The 25,048-nt window shown below is 37.4% G+C and overlaps 1 protein-coding gene across 1 annotated transcript in view; it reads right to left on the reverse strand.

The window, feature by feature from the left end:
- The window catches only part of MOXD1 (monooxygenase DBH like 1), a 52,208-nt gene that overhangs the window by 21,706 nt on the left and 5,454 nt on the right, over window positions 1–25,048 (reverse strand). Inside the window, 4 exon segments of the mRNA XM_065056996.1 lie at window positions 16,820–16,903; window positions 17,029–17,196; window positions 18,682–18,731; window positions 18,734–18,827. Coding sequence (XP_064913068.1) covers window positions 16,820–16,903; window positions 17,029–17,196; window positions 18,682–18,731; window positions 18,734–18,827 — 396 coding nt within the window.

Here is a 25,048-nt window from a genome sequence, read left to right on the forward strand (position 1 = left end):
TTTGCAAAATACCATTGAAGTTGGGCTCTCAGGGAGTCCAGCTGCTGCTGAGTACCTGCATGTCTGTCCAAGAAGTTCACAACCCGAAACCACCCACTTCACTCTGCTTAGAAGTCAATGGAAAGGTGCCAAGACTGAAAATACTTCACAAAGATCTTCTGTACTGTTCTCAGCAATCCCTATTTCATTTAGCATTACCATCATCATGAATAACTGTACTACAGAAGTAAAAGGTACTTTTGAATGAGATAAGAATCAGTTTGCCTGTTAGATAAGAATTTATTCTCAAATACACTGGCTGACAAAGATTCAGAAACCCATTTCAGTTTGATGTTGCTTCTTCCCTCTGCTCTTTCATATACCTGCATATTTATCCAAATACTGAAGAACTAAACTACACTCGTATCATGGCAGCTTATACATTAAATAGTAGTATATATCTCAAGAATTCAGAAGCTTCACACAACATACAGGTTAGTCAGGGAATTTTATTCCTGTATCTACCAAGAAAAAGCAGTGGTTTTGTCCCAATACGCAATAATTCTGCCTGCTGCTACAAGATCCCAGCGCCTGCTGTGCTTACAATCATTACTTCAAAACCGGCTTCCACTCAAAACAATGGGACATCACCAAAATTAGAAACTCACATCCTGTTGTCGCTTTCTTAGTGCCAGTTACCTAAACAATAACAACACTTCAAAAAGTAGGTTTGTTCAGCTATCTTTACTGAAGAAAAGGAAAAAAAATAGAACAAACCCTTAAGCATCTTTCTGTTGCATCTTGTAGGGCAAATTATACACTCCAGATGCACAAATAAATAATGAAAAGCAGCAGTGAAGTTACACTTTTTACATATTTTTATTACAACCTGGTTAAAGAGGTGCCACCTTTCTCTCTCCCCTCTTAAACAAAAAGAGGAAAAAAAAGCTACCATTAGGAGTGGTCAGAAACCTGTTAACAAACTCCTATAAAAATCTCATTAATCACAAATTGTTCATTTCCTAGAAATATACGGAAAAATTTTAAAGGCCAGGTCCCTAAGGATCACAGCATCATTTCTGATTGAAAACAGAGAAGGAAGAGGAGCAGACTGCCTAGACATACTGGGTTCCCTTTCCCTATTCCAATGAGTAGCTAACTGTCTCTACTTATGAGAATAACCTTGTCAGAAAATAAAATTAGGAAATATGATTTGATTCTCTACTGCAGTGATTAACTGGAGCAGGGACGTAAACATGCCATTCTACATCCCAGGTGAGTGCTGCCCTAGTTACTCAGCCATTTGTTGTTTTAACTTATGGAATAAGTCGGTTGTTTAGGCTGCCTCTCTCTTCCTCTCTCAGTTTCCACAAAGAGCATCTGTACAGCTTAGTTTGCTCCAAGCTGAACAGAAATTCCAAAACGCCTCTTTTCCAAATAAATAAAATTCTTGTTTTCTGGGCAGCATTGCAAGCAATGATGAGCAATGACAAAGCTCCTCAAATATGGGGCCAAATTCAGCAAATCACTAATGCATTTAAATGTACACATAAGTTGTCTCAGGTTTAAAATTAGTTGCCAAAACAGGTATCTGCAAATAAATATCTAGATCAGGGTGGCCTGATTTCCAGAGTACTTGCAGCCACAACGAATGATAACACAATTTGAAAGGGCTTGTCTCTTACAAGGTTATTGTTATTTTGACACCTCTTTATCAGCCTTGATCCTTAACTATAGGCATTCATTTTTAAAACAAGGGCTATTTAATGCACACATGGAAAGTTTCCAGTTATTTGAATGTTTAAAGCATAAAGTTTTTCATTCTTTGATAGTCTTCAATCACAAAATCACGTAACTGAAAGCTAAGCTAAACTAAGATCTACTTTTGCAGGTCTCCAGTTACAGTAATAGTGGACCAATCCTGTAAAGTCTCCATGACTGTCTTGTTAATTTGTCTTAGGAAATAATGCAACTTTCAGAATATTTATGCAAAGACAATACAGATAATAATTTGGGCAAAGTAACAAAATACAGAAAAAATGTGAAAAAGTACGCATAGTACATAATAGTCAACAAATTGCAAATTTAAGTGAAAAATTAATTTTTATTTGGATCCTTATTTATACCTAGGTTTGATTACTCTGTTCTTGTAGCATAAGAGGACTCTCAAATGACACTTTCAAATTACACCAATAACTGAGTAATTTAGATGAGCTGTAGTGAAAGTGAGAATCTGCATTTCACTTCCAATAATTATGAGGAAACCTGTGACTTCAAAATGTAGTTCCTTTCCCTTTCCTTGCTAATTCCTACTAACCTCTTGTTAGCCAAGGGAGTGAAGAAAGAGGCTGAAAGGAATCTGAAAGGGAATATTCATATATCTACCTAGAATATTATTTTCCCCATTTGACCTCATTCTTTGAGGCTCATCTGTGGCATTTTCATTGTTGCTGAAATGCAAGGAAGACCCAGCTGTCAGGGTTCATCTCTTTGCCATGTTGTGAATAAGCCTGCAGAGATACTGCACCACTGAGGCACCTCGGTGACTTTTTCCCCTGTAGGCAAAGTGCATTTTCTGCTTGACATTTCCTAACTGCCAGAGGCTTGGAGAACAAAAGCCCTGTATCCACCCTACATCAAAATGCCAAAAGCGTTTGGGACTGGAAAAAATAAGTGCATGCAACAGGACACAATCTCCCCTGCTTTTCATGAAACCTGAAGAAAAAAGCTGGTGTTTTATTATTCATGATGATTTACTTTTTGCATCATCTCTACCTTTCTTGAAAGCTTGGGTGAAAGATCTTTCTAACAGAGTATGCCGACATGTACAAACCTACCTGACTCTCATTAACAGAGATAAAAAATAACACATGTACTATACTCCACCACCACATCTACACTGCATTCGAATGCAAAGCGAAGACTCTGCTTTCTGCAGCCAAAAGGATGGGTTACGATTATGGTGTTTGATTAGCATGACCTGTACTTGTCAGACAGGTTGAGAGGTTTTACAGACCTCCTTTCATCATACTGTATCTCTCAGCACTTCTCAAAATACTGACTTTCAAATAATAGAACAAACAAATTTTCAATGTATTATCAAGTTAGTTGATACAGATAAGATGTGCTTTCCACCTGTTAATTTAACAGAAGCAAGGTCAAGATGCTGCTGGACAATGTACTACATGAGATGAAAATGCAAACAAGCTCAAATGGTCCAAGAAGTTAGATTCCCTTAAAGGGAAAAATATCTGCAGAAAACTGGAAGTCTTTCTCCCTTATTCCTGTTTTTCTCCTCTTATTCGCTTTGCTTTCTTTGATGTTAACAGCTGTGGGTTTTGATTCATGCTTGCTTGTGTGAATTATGAAAGTTAGTAAACTCTATCTATAGTCTCCCCATAGTATACCAGTTTGAAAATATGGCTCGCTGAACTTCAGAAAAAAATGATGAATTTAATTTATATACAAAAATGGCAACAGGTTTTTGATCTTGTTGCAGTGATGCATCTACATGGAAATGTCAGTGAAAAATATGATTTCATTTTTTCTAGCTTAAAAACTAGCTTCAACTTATTCTTACATTTTAAAGACACTAAGGGATGGTACATTGCCATATAAATGACTTTGAATATGGCCACAGCCTTACACAACACCTTGTGTTTGTAGCTAGTGGTGTCACGGGGGAAAAAACTTTATTTTATAACCTCAAAAGTGACAGAAAAAATTTGACACAAGATTTTGTCCTGGCACTGCTGCATCTAAGATGGTTTCTAGCCTGTGGTTGGTTATTTTATTTATATGAGCTTTCCATGTCCCTTTTTAACTCAGAACAAAAAGTGATAGTTGTGAAATTGATACTGACTGAGTTTACCTGAGAGAATCTTTGTAGCAGAAGACCAAGTTACATGGTCTTTACTTTCTGTACTCATCATTGGGAAGAACTATTACTGTGGTCTTTGCATTTCTTTAACAAATGTGCAACATGTGCAAATATTGATATATTTTCCTTAGTTCTTCAAAGGTAGACATGATGTCTTCTTATTGGAAATCATCAAGATTTTTTCTGATTTTTTCTTTTCAAAAGTGTAGTTGTGAAATGAACAAACGTTTACCGAAAACATCTCTTTTAAGGTTTTAGATTTTTCCAGAAAAGCAAATACTTAGTATACTCAGCTTAATACAGTTGAGTCTTTTTCAGAAAAAAAAAACTCCAAGTATTGCAGAAAAATCCTGAATAGTAATATCAATTTATTTTCATCTAAATATTCAGAAAGAAAAACAATAGGCATTTGATGCCCAGCATTGCTTTGTGCACATAACCCAGAGGTGTGCTGAGCAAAAACCCGAGTCAGACGTATGCCTCTGAGCTGGGGTAGATGTTTAAGTCCATGGCTCCAGGGCAGACCAGGATTTTAACCCTAACAACCTGACAGCTATCCTATGCCATGAGTAAAGCCTGCCTAGGTCCGGGTCATGTCTGGGACACTAATCTGCTGCAGACTTCCAAGCCCTGAGTTCAGGCATCCCAGGGTCAGGCAAGGACCACCCTCCCAGCACCCCCACCCCATCTGTCAGAAAGCATTAGATTAATGCCACAAAATAGTTAGGGTTGAAAGAGATACCTCCAGTGCTCAACTGGCTGCAGTCTAGCATGGACAGGCTGCCATAATCTTTTCTGAGATCAGCCACATCGGTTGCATGTACACAGCTAAGTGTCCATTTCTGGTTTTCTCAAGGTACAATCCTAAATTCAGACTTCACTACTAACAAACACCTTTAAATCATTCTCTGTCCCAAGTGCTTCTGAATGTATACTTTACTTCTTACTTTTAAAAGTGTATATTTTGATGAGTGAATTGCAGGAGGTAGAGCAAAACGACTGTTTCTGGTTCACTGATAGTCATCTACATATAACAGGGGGTATAACTGCTTAACCTGAAGTGTCCTTCAAACATAAAAATGTTCATCCAAATTATTTTCATACATATTTCTCACATCTTCAACCTGGAGGAAAATAAAACCTGTGTAGTTAGTGACAAATCTTGCTACTTGTTTTTTAATGCAAAGGAGATGGAGATGGGAAAAAGGCCCAGGCAACAGCAACAATCCCCACCCCCAACCTCATAATGTGATTAGGTAAGGTTTCCTTGGACGATGGAAATTTTCTCAATGAAAAATAGAGGTTCCATACAATTTAAGGCATTTAAATTTGCATGATTTGTCCTTAATATGCATGGAAGTGTTTTTTTCCCAAGCAATATTCAAATACAGGACATAATTCCAAGTTAAAATAACAGTGCTGACTTGTTTATTTATTTATTTAAACTATATTGTTGGCATTTAGGTTTAACCAGTTTTGAGTGTACTTTAAAATATGTAACAAAAATTCTAACATCACTGTGGATAAAAAGTCCTTACCACATGAATAGAAAACTTTATTCAAAGCACAGATATTTCCTGTTCTTGGTGTAAAGAAGAAAGGATCTATTTACTCAGTGACTGCATATTTCAATGAAGGCTCTTATTTACATTTTATTAGTATACCACATTAAGAAGTAATTACCATACTTCCATTTAAAGATGCAGAATTTTTATTGGGAAATAATATGCACTTTCAGGTAAAAATTACTGTTGCTGCACTGTTAGCTTGGAGAGAAGGCTATGTATCTAAATTCACACAAATCCTAGTATTATAATTAAAGAAATGTTAATGATTACACTGTACATCCAGAATTTCTACAGGCCAGTATGCAGAACGACTTAAGTACTTTAACCAATAAAACTGAATTATTTAGAATGAGAAGTAAAGACTAGTTTAGGGCTTCTTGTTCTCTCTGCCATCAAGCCCATTCCTATGTTCTTCTTCCTAATTAATTGCCTGGCACTCCACCACCTGAAGAGTTTCAGACTTTAAAGGCATGCAGTAATTCAGACTAAATCCAAAAGAAGCATACCTCAAAGAAACATTCATAAAACATTGTTTCTGTCTGAGGTATGTCTGAAGATCTAAGATAATGCATTTAGTAACAGTTAAAATATACAACCCTGAGAAGCAACCTGATAAAAAGCTCAGGTCAAGAAAACACAAGTTGCGTTTGGTTACAGTTCCTGGCTATACACTCGTTCCACTCCGAAACAGTAGAAACACCACCAGAGTGGTTACAGGCTTTGGTACAGTCATTGTCAATCAGCACAGCTGACACACATCAAGCAGAATTAATCGGTAATTAATCAGCAACATCATTACTTTCTTGTGAAAACCATATCATAATAAAGTAATATGTAGCAAATATGTTCCAGATCTAAAGCCAAAGTGGGTAGTCTATAAAGAGTTTATATTTATTCAAAAGGACCATAATAATATATAATTTGAATATGTATTATATAATGTAATAGTATAATTTGACTAGTATAAACAATAAAGTCAGTGTTCATTAAATCACCATTTATCCACAGTGATGTCTATCTATTTCTTTGAGATGGCAATGGAAGAGGTTTTCATTCTACTGTACAAATGTAAAATGTTCCCTTCGATCGTGTAGCTTAAAAACACTGTACTCACTTTTTCTCCTCCTGCTTGAGAGTGAATGTGCAGCTTTGCTCGAAGACAGAGTGTGTGAAAATTTACAGTGTGTGCACTTCTTGTTTTACACATACTGGAGTGTACTGTTAGGAAATGTTTTTTTCTGACAAGGAAATACTGACTTCTGTGAAGGGCTACCAAAAGGGAACACAGATGAGAAAAGACTTCGAGCATTTGGATACTGAGCTTCTACAGGACTCAGCAATCTGGATGCTCTGGCACCTAAAGTTTGCTGAAGAGAAAGTATGAGATAAAATAAGCAAAAGGCTCATGATTTTGACATGACACAGCCTAGTGAGTCAGCAGAAAAAAATCTTGGGAACTATTGCTCATAACCCTCTAAAAATTTATATTTACAGGGTCTACATACAAACATTAAATGGCTTACAAAATAAGTGCGGTGAGGTAATGCCTACATTAATAACATGATATCCACATTTTCTCATTCTGAGCCAGATCCTGGTACCCTTGTGTAGGACTCCAACATCCCTCAATGGCACCCATGAAGTCACACAGAAAGGACAATTTTCAGATGACATGGTTCTTTTGAAGTTACTTGAGAATATTGTATTAAAATTATACTATATTAATTCTCTAGAAACAAAAATTTTAATTGGCACTTCATGGAACAGAAATACACAGTTCCAGTCCAAGCAACTTAAGAGATAGTAATGGAAAGGTCACTGAAATGAGGGGATGGAGAAAGGAGAATGAAGGGCATTATTTTGCAGTTTATAATAATTTGCTTAAATATTTATATTTTCTCGGGTTAGAGCATTTTGGGGTTTTGTAGTTGTTTTTTTTTCTTGTTGTTTGTTTGGGGTTTTTTTTAATGTATTTTAGTCAGATTCAATATTTAAATTATTTTGATACTAGGTAAAACTTCAGTCTTGGTGCAAAGAGAAATTATTCTCAATCAAATTTTGGTTCAGCTGTCGTCAGTGTGGATTTGGATGTCATGTGTGCTATGTGTGGACATGGTGGAATGGTATTGTCTGACAATTGCCTGTTTTTCCACTGCTATTAATGTTCTTTATTTCTATTTCACCCCTGGGAGTCAATGAGTCTATGCTCTGGACATAGCTGTAATTACTGTACATTGCAAACGGAAACAGAAATGGAGAGGATATTGTAACGTTAACCTCTGAAAACTTATCCTGGGGGTTGTGGAGTGAGAAGAGGGAACTGAAGGGAAACACTTTAAACAGTTAGACTGGAAATGAAATTTCTTGTCAATATAAATGACGTTGGGGTAATTAAATGTGGCCCTATACAAAATTTGTTTAAGATGTTAGTATGTGACTTGTCTGAATTAGAAAGTTGATCTTACGAAGCAATGCTAAGAAGTCAGTGGGATTGAGGTAGATCTGCTCTGTGATCCATCTAGACACTCACTTCACACTGTGCGAGTCCCATCAGGTCGGATTTTAATAGCTATGAACCTGCTGTTTGGGTATTTGCACAAAAGACTGTTTGTAATTTCTCATCTAAGGCCCAATTCAGCTCTAAAATATTTTATTGCTTGCTATGATAAGAAGTGTGGATCAGTTAACTGCAGACAATTCCTAGACACAATTTTCTTATTTTTTTAGTGCATTACGTAGTCACGTTTACTCTGAAGTCATACACAAAGCCAAGGATGAGGAAGAAGAAATGAAGACATGACACAACATAAAATGGGGTCAATAAATAGCAATCCTCTGCTGAAGATCACCCTACAAAGACCTCAGAAGGTGAAACTCAGAGAACTTCACAAAAATTGTGCCCTACTCCATGCTCGCTGTTGGTCATCTTTTAAGTTAAAGCTCCTTTCATCTAACACTTCTGTGTAACTATACAAATTCTGACTTTCATTTAACCAGAAAATCACTTAAAATGCATATTTTCCAACCACATGTTGGCATAGTCAATACATTGCCGTAATGGATGGATGTTGTTTGAATTTTAAATAAATAAATGAATAAATAAATAAATATCAAAGAAATTGGGTTAAATTAACCAGATATTCAAGTTCGCTGATGACAGAAATGAAGTGGATTATTTTTGCATACCAAGTATGGAATAACTAATGCAGCAATAGCTGCACATAGTTTAAGCATTCTTATTGTAAAGATATACCTGGGAAACGAAAGAATACTACCTCAAAATATGTTCCACTGAGAAATACAAAGTTTGGTGTGACAGTAAAATCTGCGGTTATTTGTAGTTTTATCTTTGATCACAGAATGAAATAACATATTAAATTATTTTATATATTAAATAATTTAGCATAATATGGGAGAAGACAGTATTTCTGTTATTTTCTGAGGCAGATGCTTGGGAAACTTTTAATTCCCACCCAGTTCACTTAGATTATTCTTTAACACTGCAAAGCCTAATGGGCCAATTTAGGCTTGCACTGAAGAGACAGCCCTGCAGATCAAAGGGCAGATAGCTTGCAAACTCTGCAGCGCAAGATGAGTGTTTGGTTGCCAATCTAACTTAGCGAGGCTGAAATTGCTTTGCAGGGGAACTTACAGGAAAATACAGAACATTTGTTTGTGTCAGGCTGCATGATGCAATTTGCTAGTTATCACATTTAGCAAAACATAAAAGTTCAAGCCAGAGAACAACAAGCAGTTACTGTCTGGTATCACTCAAGTTAAAAATCAGTGCCCTCATTTAGGTACTGAAGGCTACAGGCTGCCCTTCTGGCTTTCAATCAATCAGTCTCTTAAACTGGAGTCCCTTTGTATTTTCACACTGGGGTCTTTGGTATTACTAAAGCATTCCACTGTCAAAAAACAGAGTTACCCTTAGCAACAAGTTTTTCTGGAGTTTTTACTTCCTTATCAGGGATTGCTCTCAAACTGAACATGAAGATTAACTGGCAGCTGCTGGTGTGCTCTAATACAGGCCTTTCTGCTGAAAAGAGGCTCCCTTTTCTAAGGAGATCAAGAATGGAAAACTTTGGTGCTTATATAAAAATATGTCCAATGTAATGCTTCTCAGTTAATGTTAAATAATTAAGTTTTTCTGGTGACATGCTTGGCCTGTTTTCACAAGTCACATCTTAAGTTCACTGCCAAAAAATTACAAAGGGTTATGATTGACAAAAATAATTTTTTTTTCCCAAAGGTAAATTTTAAATAAAAATTTTTATTTTGCAATTTTTGCTCCTATCACAATCTCTTCTGTCACCTGACCATTTTGGCAGGACACGTGTCCCCTGATTCATCCATCTGAGAGCTACATATCTAGTACAGGCTGGTTATCTGGGTTCTTTCTTGAGTCAAAAGAGAGAGAGAGAGCCTGAACCGTACCTCCGACCAATGGATAGGTCAAGTTAGATGAGAGAAAGACTATCTTCATGGTTGGAAATTTACCGTCTTTAACATGTTGCCTGAGTTTAATTTAGTATGCATGAGGTGTACTTAAGAGATACTGAATTTTGAACCCATAGTCTAATCCCCAGCATGGGGCTTCTTCCCCATTTCACCGCACTGAACCTTCTCACTTCATTCTCCTAAACAAGTTCAAGTAATGAACATGGAAGGCGTGCTGCCTACAGGCATCCAGAAGTTTAAGAGCTTACAAAATGCAACCTACTACCCTCTTTTCCAATGCCAAATGCTCTCTAAAACTGGGCATCCCATTACAAAAGTTTTCTTACAGAACCCAAAGTATTTTACGCTCTTGAGCACAGACACATTGCAGTCTGCTGTCAGTATTTCTCTGACTATGCTCGCTTCAAAAAAAACCCCAGAAAGTTTGGAACTATAGCAAAATGAGTAATTCTTAGAGAAAAGATACATAGATACAGCTAAATGACCTTACTACTCAATTGTATGTGTTATTTTACATAAACTGATTTTCCTGCTCTTAATAGTGAAATTCAGCATCTGACATCGTTTTGTCTATGGGTTTATTACTACTGAAGCCCAGAGAAACTACCTTCCCCGAGGAAGAAAGAAATTAAGAAAATAAAGAGGGAAGAATTATGGTGTTGAAACTAGCAGGGACATGTTATACACTGAAGCTGAAAATCTTCATGCAAATAGATTCTGGCTCATCTTGCATATAGAATATACATATCATTCATTCACCAGTAAATACTGTAAATTTTCAGAAGTTTACACACAGCATTAAGCAATTTGTCAGATCTAGTGGGAGACCACAGGCATAGGAAATTCACAGAAAATCTAGAGACAGTAGAAGAAATACTGTATTTTAAGGTTTTCTAATTGTGGCAGAAAAAAACAGTGGAGCACATGGGAGACCTGTGGTTAATGTGAAGCCAGAATAATGAATCTTTAGCAGATGCAGTTGTATTAATAAGAAATACAATGAAATTAAAGGAACAGATGACATGGAGTATTGAAAGCTAAGCTGAAGACCATAATAAAAATGTTGTACCTGTAGAACCACGAGTAGAAAGAGCAGTAAAAACAAGCTTTGAAAATACAACAAAGCTGTATTTACTGAAATACAGGGAAGTATTTCTCACAATCGGGAAACAAATTTTCACTGTTGTGCCACTGTTAAACATCTGCATGATGCCAACTCACACTAAGCGAAAAATAAATTCAGCAAATTTGTAGAAAAAAACAGTCAGAAACAAATGGTCTTACAAACTGTCAAATTAGAGAATGACAAGTGAGCACACACATATCCATGCACACTGAAAATCATGAAAATCAGAAATATCAATGGTACAAGAATTAAAGGGTCTCAGAAGTACCAGTGTGCTTCCACTGAATAAGTTTTGGTGTTTGTTTTGGGTTTTTTGTTTGTTTGGGTTTTTTTGTTGTTTTTTTATGAGTGTGGGGTTTTTTGTTTGGATTTTGTTGTTGTTGTTGTTGTTTTGTTTGGTTTTGTTTGTTTGTTAAACTGAAAGATCGATAAAAAACTGTTAAAACAGGCTATTTACAAGAGGGAGAGTGCTGCACAGATTCCCCTTTTCAGTGGGTAATTCTCTAAGTAAGCACCTCGGGTTCTATGAGCCCTCACTCCCAGCCCGGCTCTGGCTGTGGCTTTGCCTGCAAGGGCTCCCCACAGCTGAGGGGCTGCCCCCAGCACCACTTCAGCAGGGAGACAGAAACCTTTTCATGCAGAGGTCAGTGTATGGACATGCGTGTGTGTCTGTTCTACCAGAGGGTCCCTCCCTCCCTCTGAGAGGTCTTGCCAGAGCAAAGGTCCTTCCCCAGGTGCAGTTACTGAAACCAGAGAAGTTTCTTTAGGGATGTGAGCAAGACGCACATTCAGAACCAGTCAAAATAACGATATTTACAGAGCACTGCAAAAATCCTAGCAAGAAATAACCTTAAACCCATCTCCGGAAAGTCTGGGCTAATAAGTGGAATGCTTTTTTTTCTAAGAAAGCTACTTCTGAGAAAGCTCCCGGCTAACTTCCATATGTGAGAAAAGTAAAATTCCCTGTAGGGTAGTAAGCCTGAGGCACATACCACAGCCTGCAGCTCAAAGCAGCAAAACAAGCCAGTGCACATGTAGCTGCAGGAGTTTTTTGCAGACAAGCGGCGATGTGCAGCCGGGGTCCACCGCTCCAGGATCGCTGCGGCAATCCTGCAAACAGCTGACTTGAAGAAAGACAGTTGCCTTCTATTACCTCCAAGCAATCCCTTTCATCTGTTCTGCATATTGCTATTTTCAAAATGGATCTATTACCCTGATAATTGGTTCTGCTAACAAAAAACAAATGGGAGGAAAACCCATAGAAGTTTAACAAATTTTCAAGCAGCAACTGCTCAACCAGGTAGGCTGCTTGAAGCTGAGGAGTGATGAATTCCATCAGAGTCACAAAACCAGCTTGGTGCCTGGTATTAGTTGTAATCTGGATAACCCTTATCACTATTGTGCCCAGATATTGAGGTATCATTTTATTTCTTAGCAGGCATAATATTCTTATGAGTTACATCTCCAGGGCTTCCCAGAGGCATCAGAGATCTTGTAACAGAAGGCATTGTACGGACACGTAGGAAGACAAAATCTCTTCCCTAGGGAAGAAGCTGCAAGAGGTATGAAACAAAGGAAGATTAAACAGACAAGTCCTAACACTCACTATGTGCCCTGTTATAGCAGTGAAGCTCTGTTCTCCACTGGTAAATGCAGCATAAGAAGGGATTACTTATTCATGTCCTTATTCTGCCTATGAAATGAACACAAGATTACAATCTTATCTCTTGCGGAATTTACATATCATGTAGTGCAGCTTGAGCAAGAACAGTCAATGAAAATATACCATTTCTCATTACCTGAGGTTCTTGGAAAGCAGCATGAATATTATGTAAAGAGAAATAAAAGACCTAAGTTCTTACATAATTTAGCTTTGACTGATTTTGAGATTTCTTATGCTAGTTATTTCTTTATCTTGTGCTAACAGAAGAACCCAGCTCTTGCAGTTGCTACCCAAACAAGCCCTTTGATTCACTTCAAATTAAAAGCTTACTTATGCAAAGAATCAGGAGGAAGACCGTGCCTGAGCTACCTGCAAGACAAAGGCAGCATAGTGGGACATCTGAAAAATAAAGCTTTGCATTGCCCAGAGGGTCATTCAGTTTTGGGAAAGCACAAAAGAGGAAAAGGGTGTGTTCTGGACATCCTCACTATTCATCACAAATGTTTTATTAGTTCAAGCGCCGGTCTTGTCTCATGGACCAACAGCCCACTTCCAACCAGGGACTTCGGCTGTGCCCCTGGCCTGCACCCTCCTGTTGAGTTTCACCAAAAGGGATTCAGTTCTCGAGTCCCACAGCTGCTCCATGGCAGTAGCCACACCAACATAAGCAAGAAAACCTTGAAGTTTCACTTTAGAACTGTGCTTCTCATCCAAACTAAAACACTATTGTAGATGCACCCTAGGAGCAAGTATTATTACTTATCCAGCTGTTGCACCCTAGACTGTATTCACAAAATATATTTTTTTCTGCCTGAGAGCTTATAGTTACTCTTTGAAATAATGCATGGTCAATGGAAGTTTAAAAATCCTATTTAAATTTAGAATCTGTATTCCGAATCTGGCATTTGTTAACCAGAGATGATTAAAACTTTTGGCCTCTACCTTTAATGATAAGTCTGATTTTTTTTCTCAGACAGTTTTCTTCATTAAAATATTGTGCTTTCCTTATAAAACTGATATTTTGTGGAGGAACATCTTTACTTTGAGGGTGACAGAGCGCTGGAACAGGCTGCCCAGAGAGGTTGTGGAGTCTCCTTCTCTGGAGACATTCAAAACCCACCTGGACACATTCCTGTGTGATCTGCTCTGGGTGAACCTGCTTTAGCAAGTGGGTTGGACTAGATGATCTCCAAAGGTCCTTTTCAATCCCGACCATTCTGTGATTCTTTGTGACATTTTAGAACATACGTTATTATAAAAGGCTCAGAGCAGTTTTCAAGAAGAAAGGAATGACAAAGAACAGCTGAACAGTATGAAAAAAAATATTGTGGCTGTTGCACCTAACAGAGACTCCAGATCACCGGCAGATTTACACATGCACACAGCTAAGCACACACTTTTGTGGTGGTGATGGCACACATCATCCATCAAGAGCTGAACTGCACTTCAGTGCTTGACAAAATCATACAGGAGGAGAGAAATGGCCAAATTCAGCTCACAGGTACATTACTTGAGTAGACGGAATTATACCAGAGATGAATTTGTACTGTTTTAAAACTTTTTTTTTTCTGTCTTTAAAAATGATATGTGTAAGTTTGTGTGAAAATGCTGCTACAGAAGGAATCCAGAACCAACATCTACAGACTGTTTGATCAGGACAAATAATTCGTCTATCCTCTCCTTTGTGAAATTCAATCTTCGTTTGCACAGCTAATATCCTCCTAAGTAGCCATAAGCCTTATCCCTTGTGTATCAGTAGGCTTTTGGGAATGTTCAGTTTGCAAGACTGCAGAGATACTATTCCACAACAACCTTATGTGTCATCTACAAAAGTCACACACGAATGTGTAAGTTGTGCCCCTGAAAGTAAATGCTAAGGGACTGTTCTTACATAATTCTTCTCTCTTTCTATAATTATTTTTCTCTCTCAAAACATTTTTGAAGTGGCAAGATGAAATTTGTTTTCTTTTCTGAAGGTGGAAAATCTCTGAGGATTCTACTCTAATATCTACCTTTATAAAACACAAATAAATTGCTGATTTCATAAAGTGATTTCTAAAATTATAATATTATTTATGTATCATCATAAAAGCAAATAATAAGAAACTATTCTGAAAAAGTAGTCAATGTACTTCCGAGCTAAAATCATGTTTTAGCTTACACCAATCACAATTTTTTTAAAGAACACTAACCATACGTGCAGCCAGGCAAAACATTTAAATAATAAATTCAGGAAATATAAATAATAAATAGCTCCAGGAAACTTTTTAGCAGACCAGCCTGCATCTACAACTTCCATCAAACTTAACAAGGAAAGCATGATCCTGACACTACCATTTTGAAGTGTTCTCTCTAGAAGGCAGAAAGCTGGGAATCCTGACATATATTACTAGCAAATTCTGCTTTTCATAGAGATCTGTGAAAGCAGCTGTTGCAAATTTCAAATGGGATTAAAGACGAAGTATCTGAAGGTAGAAATTTGGACCTTGCAATTCTTCATTTTGATAAAGTACAGAAACCCACAATGTTTCAAAATAACAGAATGTATTTCTCAGATGCACTGAAGATCATATGTTAAGTTCTCTGAGTTAATTTAAAATTTCAGTCTTGCTGAATGCATTGGAGAAATATAACTGACAATAGTCCAAATAATGGAATAGAATTGTGCACTTAAAAGCATTAATGGGTTCAAAGAAAGATAAGAACAAGGGCCAAATCTATCCCACAGTGCTATTTTGAGCAGTCTAGAATGATAAAATGCTGTTCTTTTCAGAGGTCTTTGTTATATTCCTTCTGGGAAGAAATGCGAGAACCATCTTTCCGTCAGCACTCTTAATCGTTCAGTTCCAAACTGAAAGTTAGAAAATGTTTTATAGGAAAGCATGTTTATGCATGTGGGTTTTGAAATCGCCTTGGATCCTGCTGAACCTTGTGTAGGTGTAAACTACTCTTGTGTAGATGTAAACATCTCTTCTTTCATAATATTTGGCTTTTACACAGATGAAGATAATGGAGTCTATACTCACGTGATGTAACATGGAGTAACTCCACTGTGGTCATCGTAAGAGAGATGATTTTAATCAAATAAGAACTTTGTCCTTTATTTTGACAAACTTACCCTTTTAATTATTTTTAATATAAAATTATTCTCTGTTAAAAGAAATTAATTAAGTTCCTGTATAAAAGTAGAAACTTGATGGAATTAGTATTTCCCAAAAATGTTTATGGACAGAAATAATTTTCAACCTTGTTTTCCTAAGAGAGAGAGAGAGGAGAGAAAAAGAGAAAGAGAAAGAGAAAGAGAAAGAGAAAGAGAAAGAGAAAGAGAAAGAGAAAGAGAAAGAGAAAGAGAAAGAGAAAGAGAAAGAGAAAGAGAAAGAGAAAGAGAAAGAGAAAGAGAAAGAGAAAGAGAAAGAGAAAGAGAAAGAGAAAGAGAAAGAGAAAGAGAAGAGAAGAGAAGAGAAGAGAAGAGAAGAGAAGAGAAGAGAAGAGAAGAGAAGAGAAGAGAAGAGAAGAGAAGAGAAGAGAAGAGAAGAGAAGAGAAGAGAAGAGAAGAGAAGAGAAGAGAAGAGAAGAGAAGAGAAGAGAAGAGAAGAGAAGAGAAGAGAAGAGAAGAGAAGAGAAGAGAAGAGAAGAGAAGAGAAGAGAAGAGAAGAGAAGAGAAGAGAAGAGAAGAGAAGAGAAGAGAAGAGAAGAGAAGAGAAGAGAAGAGAAGAGAAGAGAAGAGAAGAGAAGAGAAGAGAAGAGAAGAGAAGAGAAGAGAAGAGAAGAGAAGAGAAGAGAAGAGAAGAGAAGAGAAGAGAAGAGAAGAGAAGAGAAAGACAGATGGAAAGAGAAAGAGAAGGGAAAGGGAAAGGGAAAGGGAAAGGGAAAGGGAAAGGGAAAGGGAAAGGGAAAGGGAAGGGGAAGGGGAAGGGGAAAGGGAAAGGGAAGGGGAAGAGGAAGAGGAAGAGGAAGAGGAAGAGGAAAAAGGGGTTCTGTCGCTGTCCATGATTATCATCAGTGCACACCAGAATCATTTGACCCATGTTTGTGAAGACAGACACAAGATCTTATTTTCACTCCAGTAAGTAGTGAAACTAATTTTGAAAATGCAATAATTTATTTGAGGAGTAATGGTTATCTGAGTCACAATCACTCACCTTTGTCACATGATGTTTTTCATGTTGTACGGGAATCTTAAACATTTGGCACCAATATGTTGTATCCTTGTCTGGTACAGGCACCTGTCTTAATAAAAAGGGCAAGAACACAATATTATAAAAGTCTCATTACCCCGTAGTGTAAGCCCAAATCTTTCACTGCCACCTTATCCCATCTCCACATAAACCCAAAACCCAGAGTAACTTACGTCTTTGTTTGTCAAGTCAAAGTATGGCAAAGAGGCAGATAAGACTTCCTCTTTCTCAGGGTTCAGTAAACGCAGACTCTTTGTACCACGATTAGCCCCATGGTAATTTTGACCTGCTTCTCCCATGTCTTTGTGGTGGTAGGCCCATATTACCCTCACTGTGCTCTCCTGAAAAAACAAAATAACCAAAGAACCCATAAGGAATGGGAACAAGATCTTCCTCATATAGTTCACATAATTCCTAAGATCTGTATGATGTAGGTCTTGCTGTATCTGAACAATGACAATGTGTACCAGAGGGAGGAGCAGTCATCTACTGATTCAGTTTTGCCTTCAAAATTAATAATGTTTTATACTCATAGAGTTCATTGCAGATCTGCATAATTTTAATCTGTCTCTGACAGATCCCTTCATTAATGTCACAAATTTAAATTGCATCTGCAAATAGAAGAACAGATTCATAAAAAGGTAACCAACTAAACATATCAAACAATTTTCTCTAGAGATGCCATTCATTTGGCCAGCAATCAGAAGATTTCCTCCCAAAACAGTTCCCAGGCTCTACCCTGTAAAGATGTGGATATTTTCTGTGAATTACTGTCTTTACATACTAGGCAAGATAGACATTCAATTACAGAACAAATTTACATCCGTAAAATCAGTCTACAGTCACAGCGCAGATCAATTCTCTGTAAATCATTCTCAGATTGCAATAATCACCCTTGAGACAAAATACTCTAATAAATCCTGAAGGGCCCCAGAAAGTTAAATTACACTGAGACAATTTGGAGCAGGTGCAAAAACCATAGGTCCATTGATTGCCTGGAAATCTGTCAGTTTATACAGCTGTGGATTTGCTTCCTGCAACTTTCAGCTCTTCATGTTGCTATTACTGCATATATTGTGAAAACACAGATAATGAAAATAGTGTTGAAGTACAGCGATCCTTCCAAAATGAGCAGTAAACAAGCCAAAGCACAGAATGCCTTGCAAATCTCTCTAACCTGTCATTTCCAATACAAAAGTCATCAAGTTCATATAATTTAAAATTATACTTAGGAAACAGCACAGCAGTCCCTAGGGCAATAAGAGAATTTGTCATGAAAAGTATTTTACCATGGGAAGAGTTTTATCATAAAACTCTTCAACTTCCTCATTTTGAATAAAGAAATAAAACAAAAAAAATATATACTATAAATACATACAGTCCAAAGTTTTCTAAAAGTCTGTCTTTAAGATCAATTACAAGTTAGTATAAGATCTAAAAAGTGTTTCTCAAGTTGGCATCTCTTGAATGATTGTAACTGTGGAGTATGGGACCTGATGGTCCAGAGATACCTGTTTCAATCCTGTGTTCACTTGATGTGTTAGAAATTAGAGAACATAATGCATAAAAGTAGAAAGGCAAAGAAAGCTGAAATTAAAATATAAGAGCTTAATAAAACTAGCACAAGTATTTTTCACGGTTAATTTAAGTTGACCAAACAAATGTTTTGGAAAGTGAATTTCTATATTCCGTCTTTTTACTAGTACAAGATTTTAATAACCAGCTTCATAACCACGTATACATTTGGTTTGTATTAATTAGTTCATCATCTACACACAGGCAAACAAAAACAAACAAGTAACAACGCTCTAAAAGAGCCCTCTTACCGTTATGCTTTTGTCATTTGTATCACAAGTGTGTAGTTCTCTGCTAAAGCCAATACTGTATGGGTGCTGTTTTCCATGGCATATTCCAGATGGTAATCCTGTGAGGGTCCCTTTTTAAGTACTCTGTTTTCATCTGTAAAATAATCCTGTCAAAATAAAGAGTGGACCATTAATATAAACTAGTCAAAATAAAGAGTGGACCATTAATATAAACTAGTATTAAATTAAAAATAAAACGTTATGTCCATTACTGAAGCCTCTTAAAACACGCCTTTATGAAAAATATTGAAATATCGCAGTTTTGTATCAAATTATAAGTCTGAGTTAACACTGAAGACTTTTTTGATTAAAATCTTCAGGAAAGCAAGTCTCCTTGATAAGCTGCTTGAAGAATATCTTGAGAAACTTTAACAAAATGCTGCCTGTACATAACCGCAGAAATATTGGCTGCACTCAACAACCAGGAAGCCTAATTTATTGCAACTGGGGTGTCGTGAACTTCAGGGGTAATTACAGAGAGAACGAATTTCACTTCATATTCACATCAAAACAACTTTTTCTTTCTTTTTTCTTTCCAACAAAAAGCAAACCTCTTGAATGTACCAGAACCAAAGACTCCATGGCTTAACTAGCTCAGTTCATACAAAAGGTGCTGGGCTGGGGTTGGGGTTAGGTTGGGGTTTTGGAGTGGCGGGGGGGGAGCTGTTTTTAAGAAAGAGGCTCCCTGGCCGGGGTTCAGCAGGGGTACAATGGAGGAGCGGCTGCAGTGGTGCCGGGTCATTAACCTCCTCACCCCAAATTCCTGCAGCCCCCGCACAGCTGGGACCCATCCCTCCCTCCTCCTCCCCCCAGCCACCTGGAACAGGCTCACCACCACCTCAGATGCACCTCCTTCGGTCACCCTCCTTTGAGATTTAGGACGTTTCTGCTCGATTGGGGATGGGGAAGCGGGCTTTTAACTAGTAGATATTTTTCTCATGCCAAACAGGCTACAGGCAGAGACTTAACTGTGTGGCATCATTGCAGAATAATGCAGCACCGGCTGCTCCTGGGATCCATTTACTTATGTAGCTATTTGGACCTCTATTCATTTTTTGAGAAATTTCTAGCTTTCCCATTTTGTTAAAGTGAAGGCAACCAAGCTGAAAAATTGTAAAATGTTATGTCCATGTTATGTATTTTGATGTTATGTATTTTGATACCGGTGAAATTATCCGATGATACCTTGTTAATTCACTAAAGGATCATTTAGGAGCTGTAACCTAAAGCTTAACTGCACCCTAGAAATACGCATGTATGCAAGAGACCACATGCACACCTGTCAGAGTTTACAAACTCTGCCTTTCATAGTTGTACAAATAACTTAATGCCCAAACATTTCATTAAGGTAAATTAATTAGTATTAAAAATTGTTTAAAATTATCTCAGTCATTATTCAGTTTCAAGGAAGAAAAGGGTAAAAAGCCGACCATTTTTTATCAGTATGAAAATATTCTGATTTAATTCTCTCTTACCAAAACTACTGAAAGAGTTCAGATTTTTTCTACATTTCAAAAATTTTTCCTGTCAGCACTTCTTACAACTACAAATGAATGCGTACACATGTGAAAGAATACATACATGTAAAACTAATCACCAAAAAGAGTAAAAGAGGGGTCTGGGACCTGAAGGTGTATGCTATAAGAAAGGGAACTTATGAGTTATGTTTGCTTAGAGAAATAATTTTGGATTTGCTTTTCCAAAGGGAAATAATGGGCCTGTTCTGGGATGGTATTGAAGATGGATATTTTATGGGATCAGAATCCTCTGCTTCAATCTTGTATCAGAGTTTGAAAAGAGGCAGTGTACTTCCATACGCAATACCATCCCTGCTCTGAAAACTCTCTACAGAATCTCCGCTTTCGTCTTAAAAATAGTAAGGGTTTATCTGGATGAGAAATGTAACCTTGTGAACATCAGCTTTTATTAAGTTGTACTACCTTTGCTGAAATATTACATTAAATTGGAGGAAGGCACAGTTTTATTAGAATAAGCACACACATATTGAATTATTGAAGAATTCAAATGCAAGAATAGCTTTTCCTCATGTGAACAGGTTGAAAGTCTTCGCCTGAAACCACTGTGAAGAAACACTCAGAAATGTGAAGTAAAGTTACGTGTGCACACTCAAGCTTGTCAGTAAACTTCACCAGTTCTTAACAAATCTAGAGGATACAGCCATAACCAAAAATACGTCTTGTAATATAGCCCTGAGTTCCATGACGCAGCAGGGAGAATATAAAAATAACTTGAAGGAGTTGTGTAATTAAGGTGTTAGCTTAGATATGCCTTGATAACATGATTGTCAGTGTGATTATTTCACTCATTTGGGTGACAGTCAAAGACAGGTCACAGCTCTGGCTCACTGCAGGGGGCTCATTTTGTGGCTGCCAGCAAATGCTTCGGGAAAGATGGTCCCAAAATCCAGGCCTCAGAAGGGGACCACACTGCTCCCGGCAGGAGGAGAGCTGCACTAAGCTGCACTGGGAGAGCTGCACTGGGTGAGCTGCACTGGGAGAGCTTAGCAGGGGCTGGCAGCACTGCCCACCCCAGTGCTCGCTGTCCACCCTGCTGTCAACACTGAGCAACATCTCGCTCAGTGACTCACCATAAATTATGTTGTGGGTAGATGCTAATCTGATCAACTAACATCAATCTGTCCCATGTGAAAATTTTTGTGAAGTAATGAATTCCTTGTCTCTGCTTATTTCTCTGCTTGATACATGCCACATTGAAACAGTCCTTGAATATCAGGGTTCTGAGAATACCTGGGAGGCAAATTTACGTCATGCCCAAGAAGACCAAAACGTCCATTTATTCCAGAAATCCTACAGCTCCACTGAGTGCAGTGGGACTGCCCCAGAGGAATCCAGTGCGAGTACAATTGCAAGGAGTGATTTAGGAGTTAGCAAACCATCTCTATTACTATTTTTATTTCCTTTATTGAAAATAATCCAGATGTTCATCACAAAAATAATGTAACAAAAGAAGTCCTGAACAGCTCAGTATTTAATTGCTTGGTGTCTCACATGAAAACACTTTTTTTAACAATATTAAAACAAAATAAGGCCATAATGCCAAGTAAACCCTCTGATCTCTTTCTGTTCACAGAGAAGATTTTAAGTCAATCTACACAGACCTGGCTCAATTTACTCATCAGAGCCTAAAAGCCTTCAAGACAAGTTTTTGTTTATACATTGTAATGAATGAAAGCAGGTTATCAAAAATGAAGACACACTCACAAACTGTGATGCCACAACCTTTTCAGTAGCACCTTGGAAAGGTAAGAAAAAAGCTCTTGTAGATATATCTATATTGATATATGTCTGTACCTTTACAAGTATCCTTCCTTCCTCACAGCAGAAACCTGGAAACATGGATTTATGTACTGATGCAGCACTTGCATCAGGATTCTTCGGTTTCTTATACAGACAATAGTATATATCCTGTGTTAAATGAAGGTAAAGTTGCCAAGTTTCACATCAACATTACAGAAGTGTAAGCAGTTACAGAAAGAGAAGATAAGAGTGAAATGACTTTATTTTTCTAGTAAGAACACCTTATTTTGGTTATTTAAATAGTAACTGTTTAAAACAAATTTTTGGAAGTGTTATTGGTCATACTACATAATAACAAAGTTGTTATTTTTGTTTCAAAATTTGCTTATGTAAATTGTTTACATTTGAAACATTTGAAGTTTCTGCACTCCCTTTGATTATATTGCATAAACTGGCATTTTAAAGTCTAGACTAAGTTGTGCAATCAGTCAATAAGGGATCTCCTTACTCACATTAACTAGAAGTTGAAACAACAAATGGAAAATGAAAAATCCTCCTGACCGTACAAGTTATTTTATGTTCTTTTCCAGACGTGAAGCCAATCATGTTATACTGTTTTTAAGATCCCATTAACCTCTCTCTTCCTTAAAAAATTGGTTTGTGGTATATATGGCTTCTGATTGCTGCTCTACGAACAGTCAAGAAGGGTAATTTCTTAAGGATGTGAAAAGTGGCTGGTTTCTCCTCTGAGAATGTGGGCACAGCTGCAGGGGGGAGCCTGACCCTGAAAGCACCACCAGCTGTCACCGCAGTCTTAAACAGGTGTTTATGGGACTCCATCCCCAGATCTTTACAATGTACAAGATTGTTTTGTTTATGATATCCATTTCCCATCCTAAATTATATACAGCACCTTTCAACCTCCAAGAGCATAAAATAACTCTCAAACTGTGGCCTCATCCATCAATTGCCTTGCAGGCTCAGCTTGCGAGCAGCCCTGCCACTGGGATTTCCACACACTTGAACTGGGAGATCGCTGCTATTTCAGCAGTGATTTAACACTTACAAATGAGTAGAGGGACAAGACGGGAATGGGTAACGACAGAAAAACAAGTTGTGTTGCAACTAGTCCTCACCAATGGTCTGTAGCCAACCCATGGAGTTTCAAACATCCCCAGACTACCAAAGTAATGTCTAAGGCCAAGGCTGAAGATAAGTAGTTTGGCAAAAGGAATTGGGAAGCTGTAACCGAGATGAAAATTGGCATAGAAGATCTATCTTAGTATAAATAGGATGCATAAATTGCTACAGTATGCAAAAGAACTGACCAGAACATTTATTTGAAATAAGCACCAAGCTATGCCTTTCTGGGTTTCCAAGAAAATAACTGTGGTTAACATTTCTCTTTTTTATTGTTGCATTTAATTTAAGTGGAATCCTGCTGCTCATGGTTCCAGCACACACTGGATGTTACTACCAAAAAGAAGCTGGTTGTACATTGTATTTGGCAAGAAGCAAACAGAGCATGAGTTTACAAATAAACAAATCAAACTTCTTTGTAACCTCAAATAAATTTCAGCTTGAGTTTCAGGCAAAGTTCTTACTATGCTCTGTTAGGGAAAAGCAGAGCCCACCCACAGAAAACTAACATGAAGCAGGAGTCTGAAAGCATCACTGCTCTATATAAGAACACCTTGAGAGCATTCCAGTTGACTGATCCAATCTTGGCTTTGACCCGAAACAAAAAAATATCTGCAGAAATGGTACAATGACAGCAATCAAGCAGTTGTAAGAAGTTCCTAAAGAAAGTGGGATCAGTAAGTTCAGCTGCTACCCTATGAGCAGTCTGAGCATTGTGTTTGCAATTAATCTAGTGATTTTTTGTTTGTTTGTTTGTTTGTTTGTTTGTTTGTTTACCTACATAGCGGATTAGCATGAAATGATTCAGTCCTTGCTAGAAAGCCTGGATCTCACTCATGCAGGCAGGTCCGAGAAGCTACACACAATTCCTGGTACAATTCTAATTAAACCAGCTGAATAACACTGCATTAGATGTGAATTAATTACTCTAGGTGTACTACTATTATAACTTTAACAAGGACAGAAGATTTTTATCTGTAATAAATAATGGCGGGTATGTCCATTTCAAATGCAGACATACACATATACACAAAGACACACATTTTCCACTTGTGTATTTACAGAAGCAGATAATGCATGTATTTGTGTATACAGGTACATATATTTTCTTTGCAAAAGAGGTTGTGTACTTTTTACACATGAAACACAGTTATTTACTTAGAGACCCATCTTTCCTCATTCAAACTGTGTCATTTGAATACACTTCAGTGTATTTCTTATACCTAGTTAAATGCTGCCTGGGGCGGCTTCCTGGTAGCCTACAGCTAGCAGTGACATCCCTTGGTTTCTGTGGCATTCCTGGGAGATATAAAAATATCACTTTCTCCACACACAAATGAAAAACATTGAAATGTGGATTGCTTTCTAACCTACCACACAAAGGTGTAAGAAGCATGAGTGGTTAGAAGTTGAAATGTAACACCGTTTATTGGCATGGATACTTTGACTTAGCAGCAGAGTCCCAAAGACCTGAGTCTTTGCATCAAGAATAAATGTTGATTTAAGAGGTTATATTCCAGTTATATCAGAAACTATAAAGATAGATTAAAGGCTATCCTAACAGAAATAGACCAGACAAAACATGTAGCAAAGTGTTTTAAGGGAAAGAAATTCTGCGCGATCTAATCTTACAACTGCACTTTTATCACAAGGAATGTGCCTTATACAGGAGCCACATTTAACTAGTATAAGTCTTCTTTACAAGTTAATTACTTTAATTACTTTAGTTATAAGGAAGTTTCAAAAACACTTGAGGGATTTTCAAGCACAAATATTAGTGATACTTGTTCTCAGAATTTCTGTATGTGCCTTAGAAAATCTCCCCTCTTCCCTCTTCTTCTTCTACAATAGTTGTTAATATTGAGAAATAACTGTTACCCCATTATTTTAAGCCTTTGAATCACTCATGG

Source organism: Columba livia, chromosome 3 (assembly GCF_036013475.1).
Source record: "Columba livia isolate bColLiv1 breed racing homer chromosome 3, bColLiv1.pat.W.v2, whole genome shotgun sequence".
In the NCBI taxonomy this organism is placed as follows: domain Eukaryota; kingdom Metazoa; phylum Chordata; class Aves; order Columbiformes; family Columbidae; genus Columba; species Columba livia.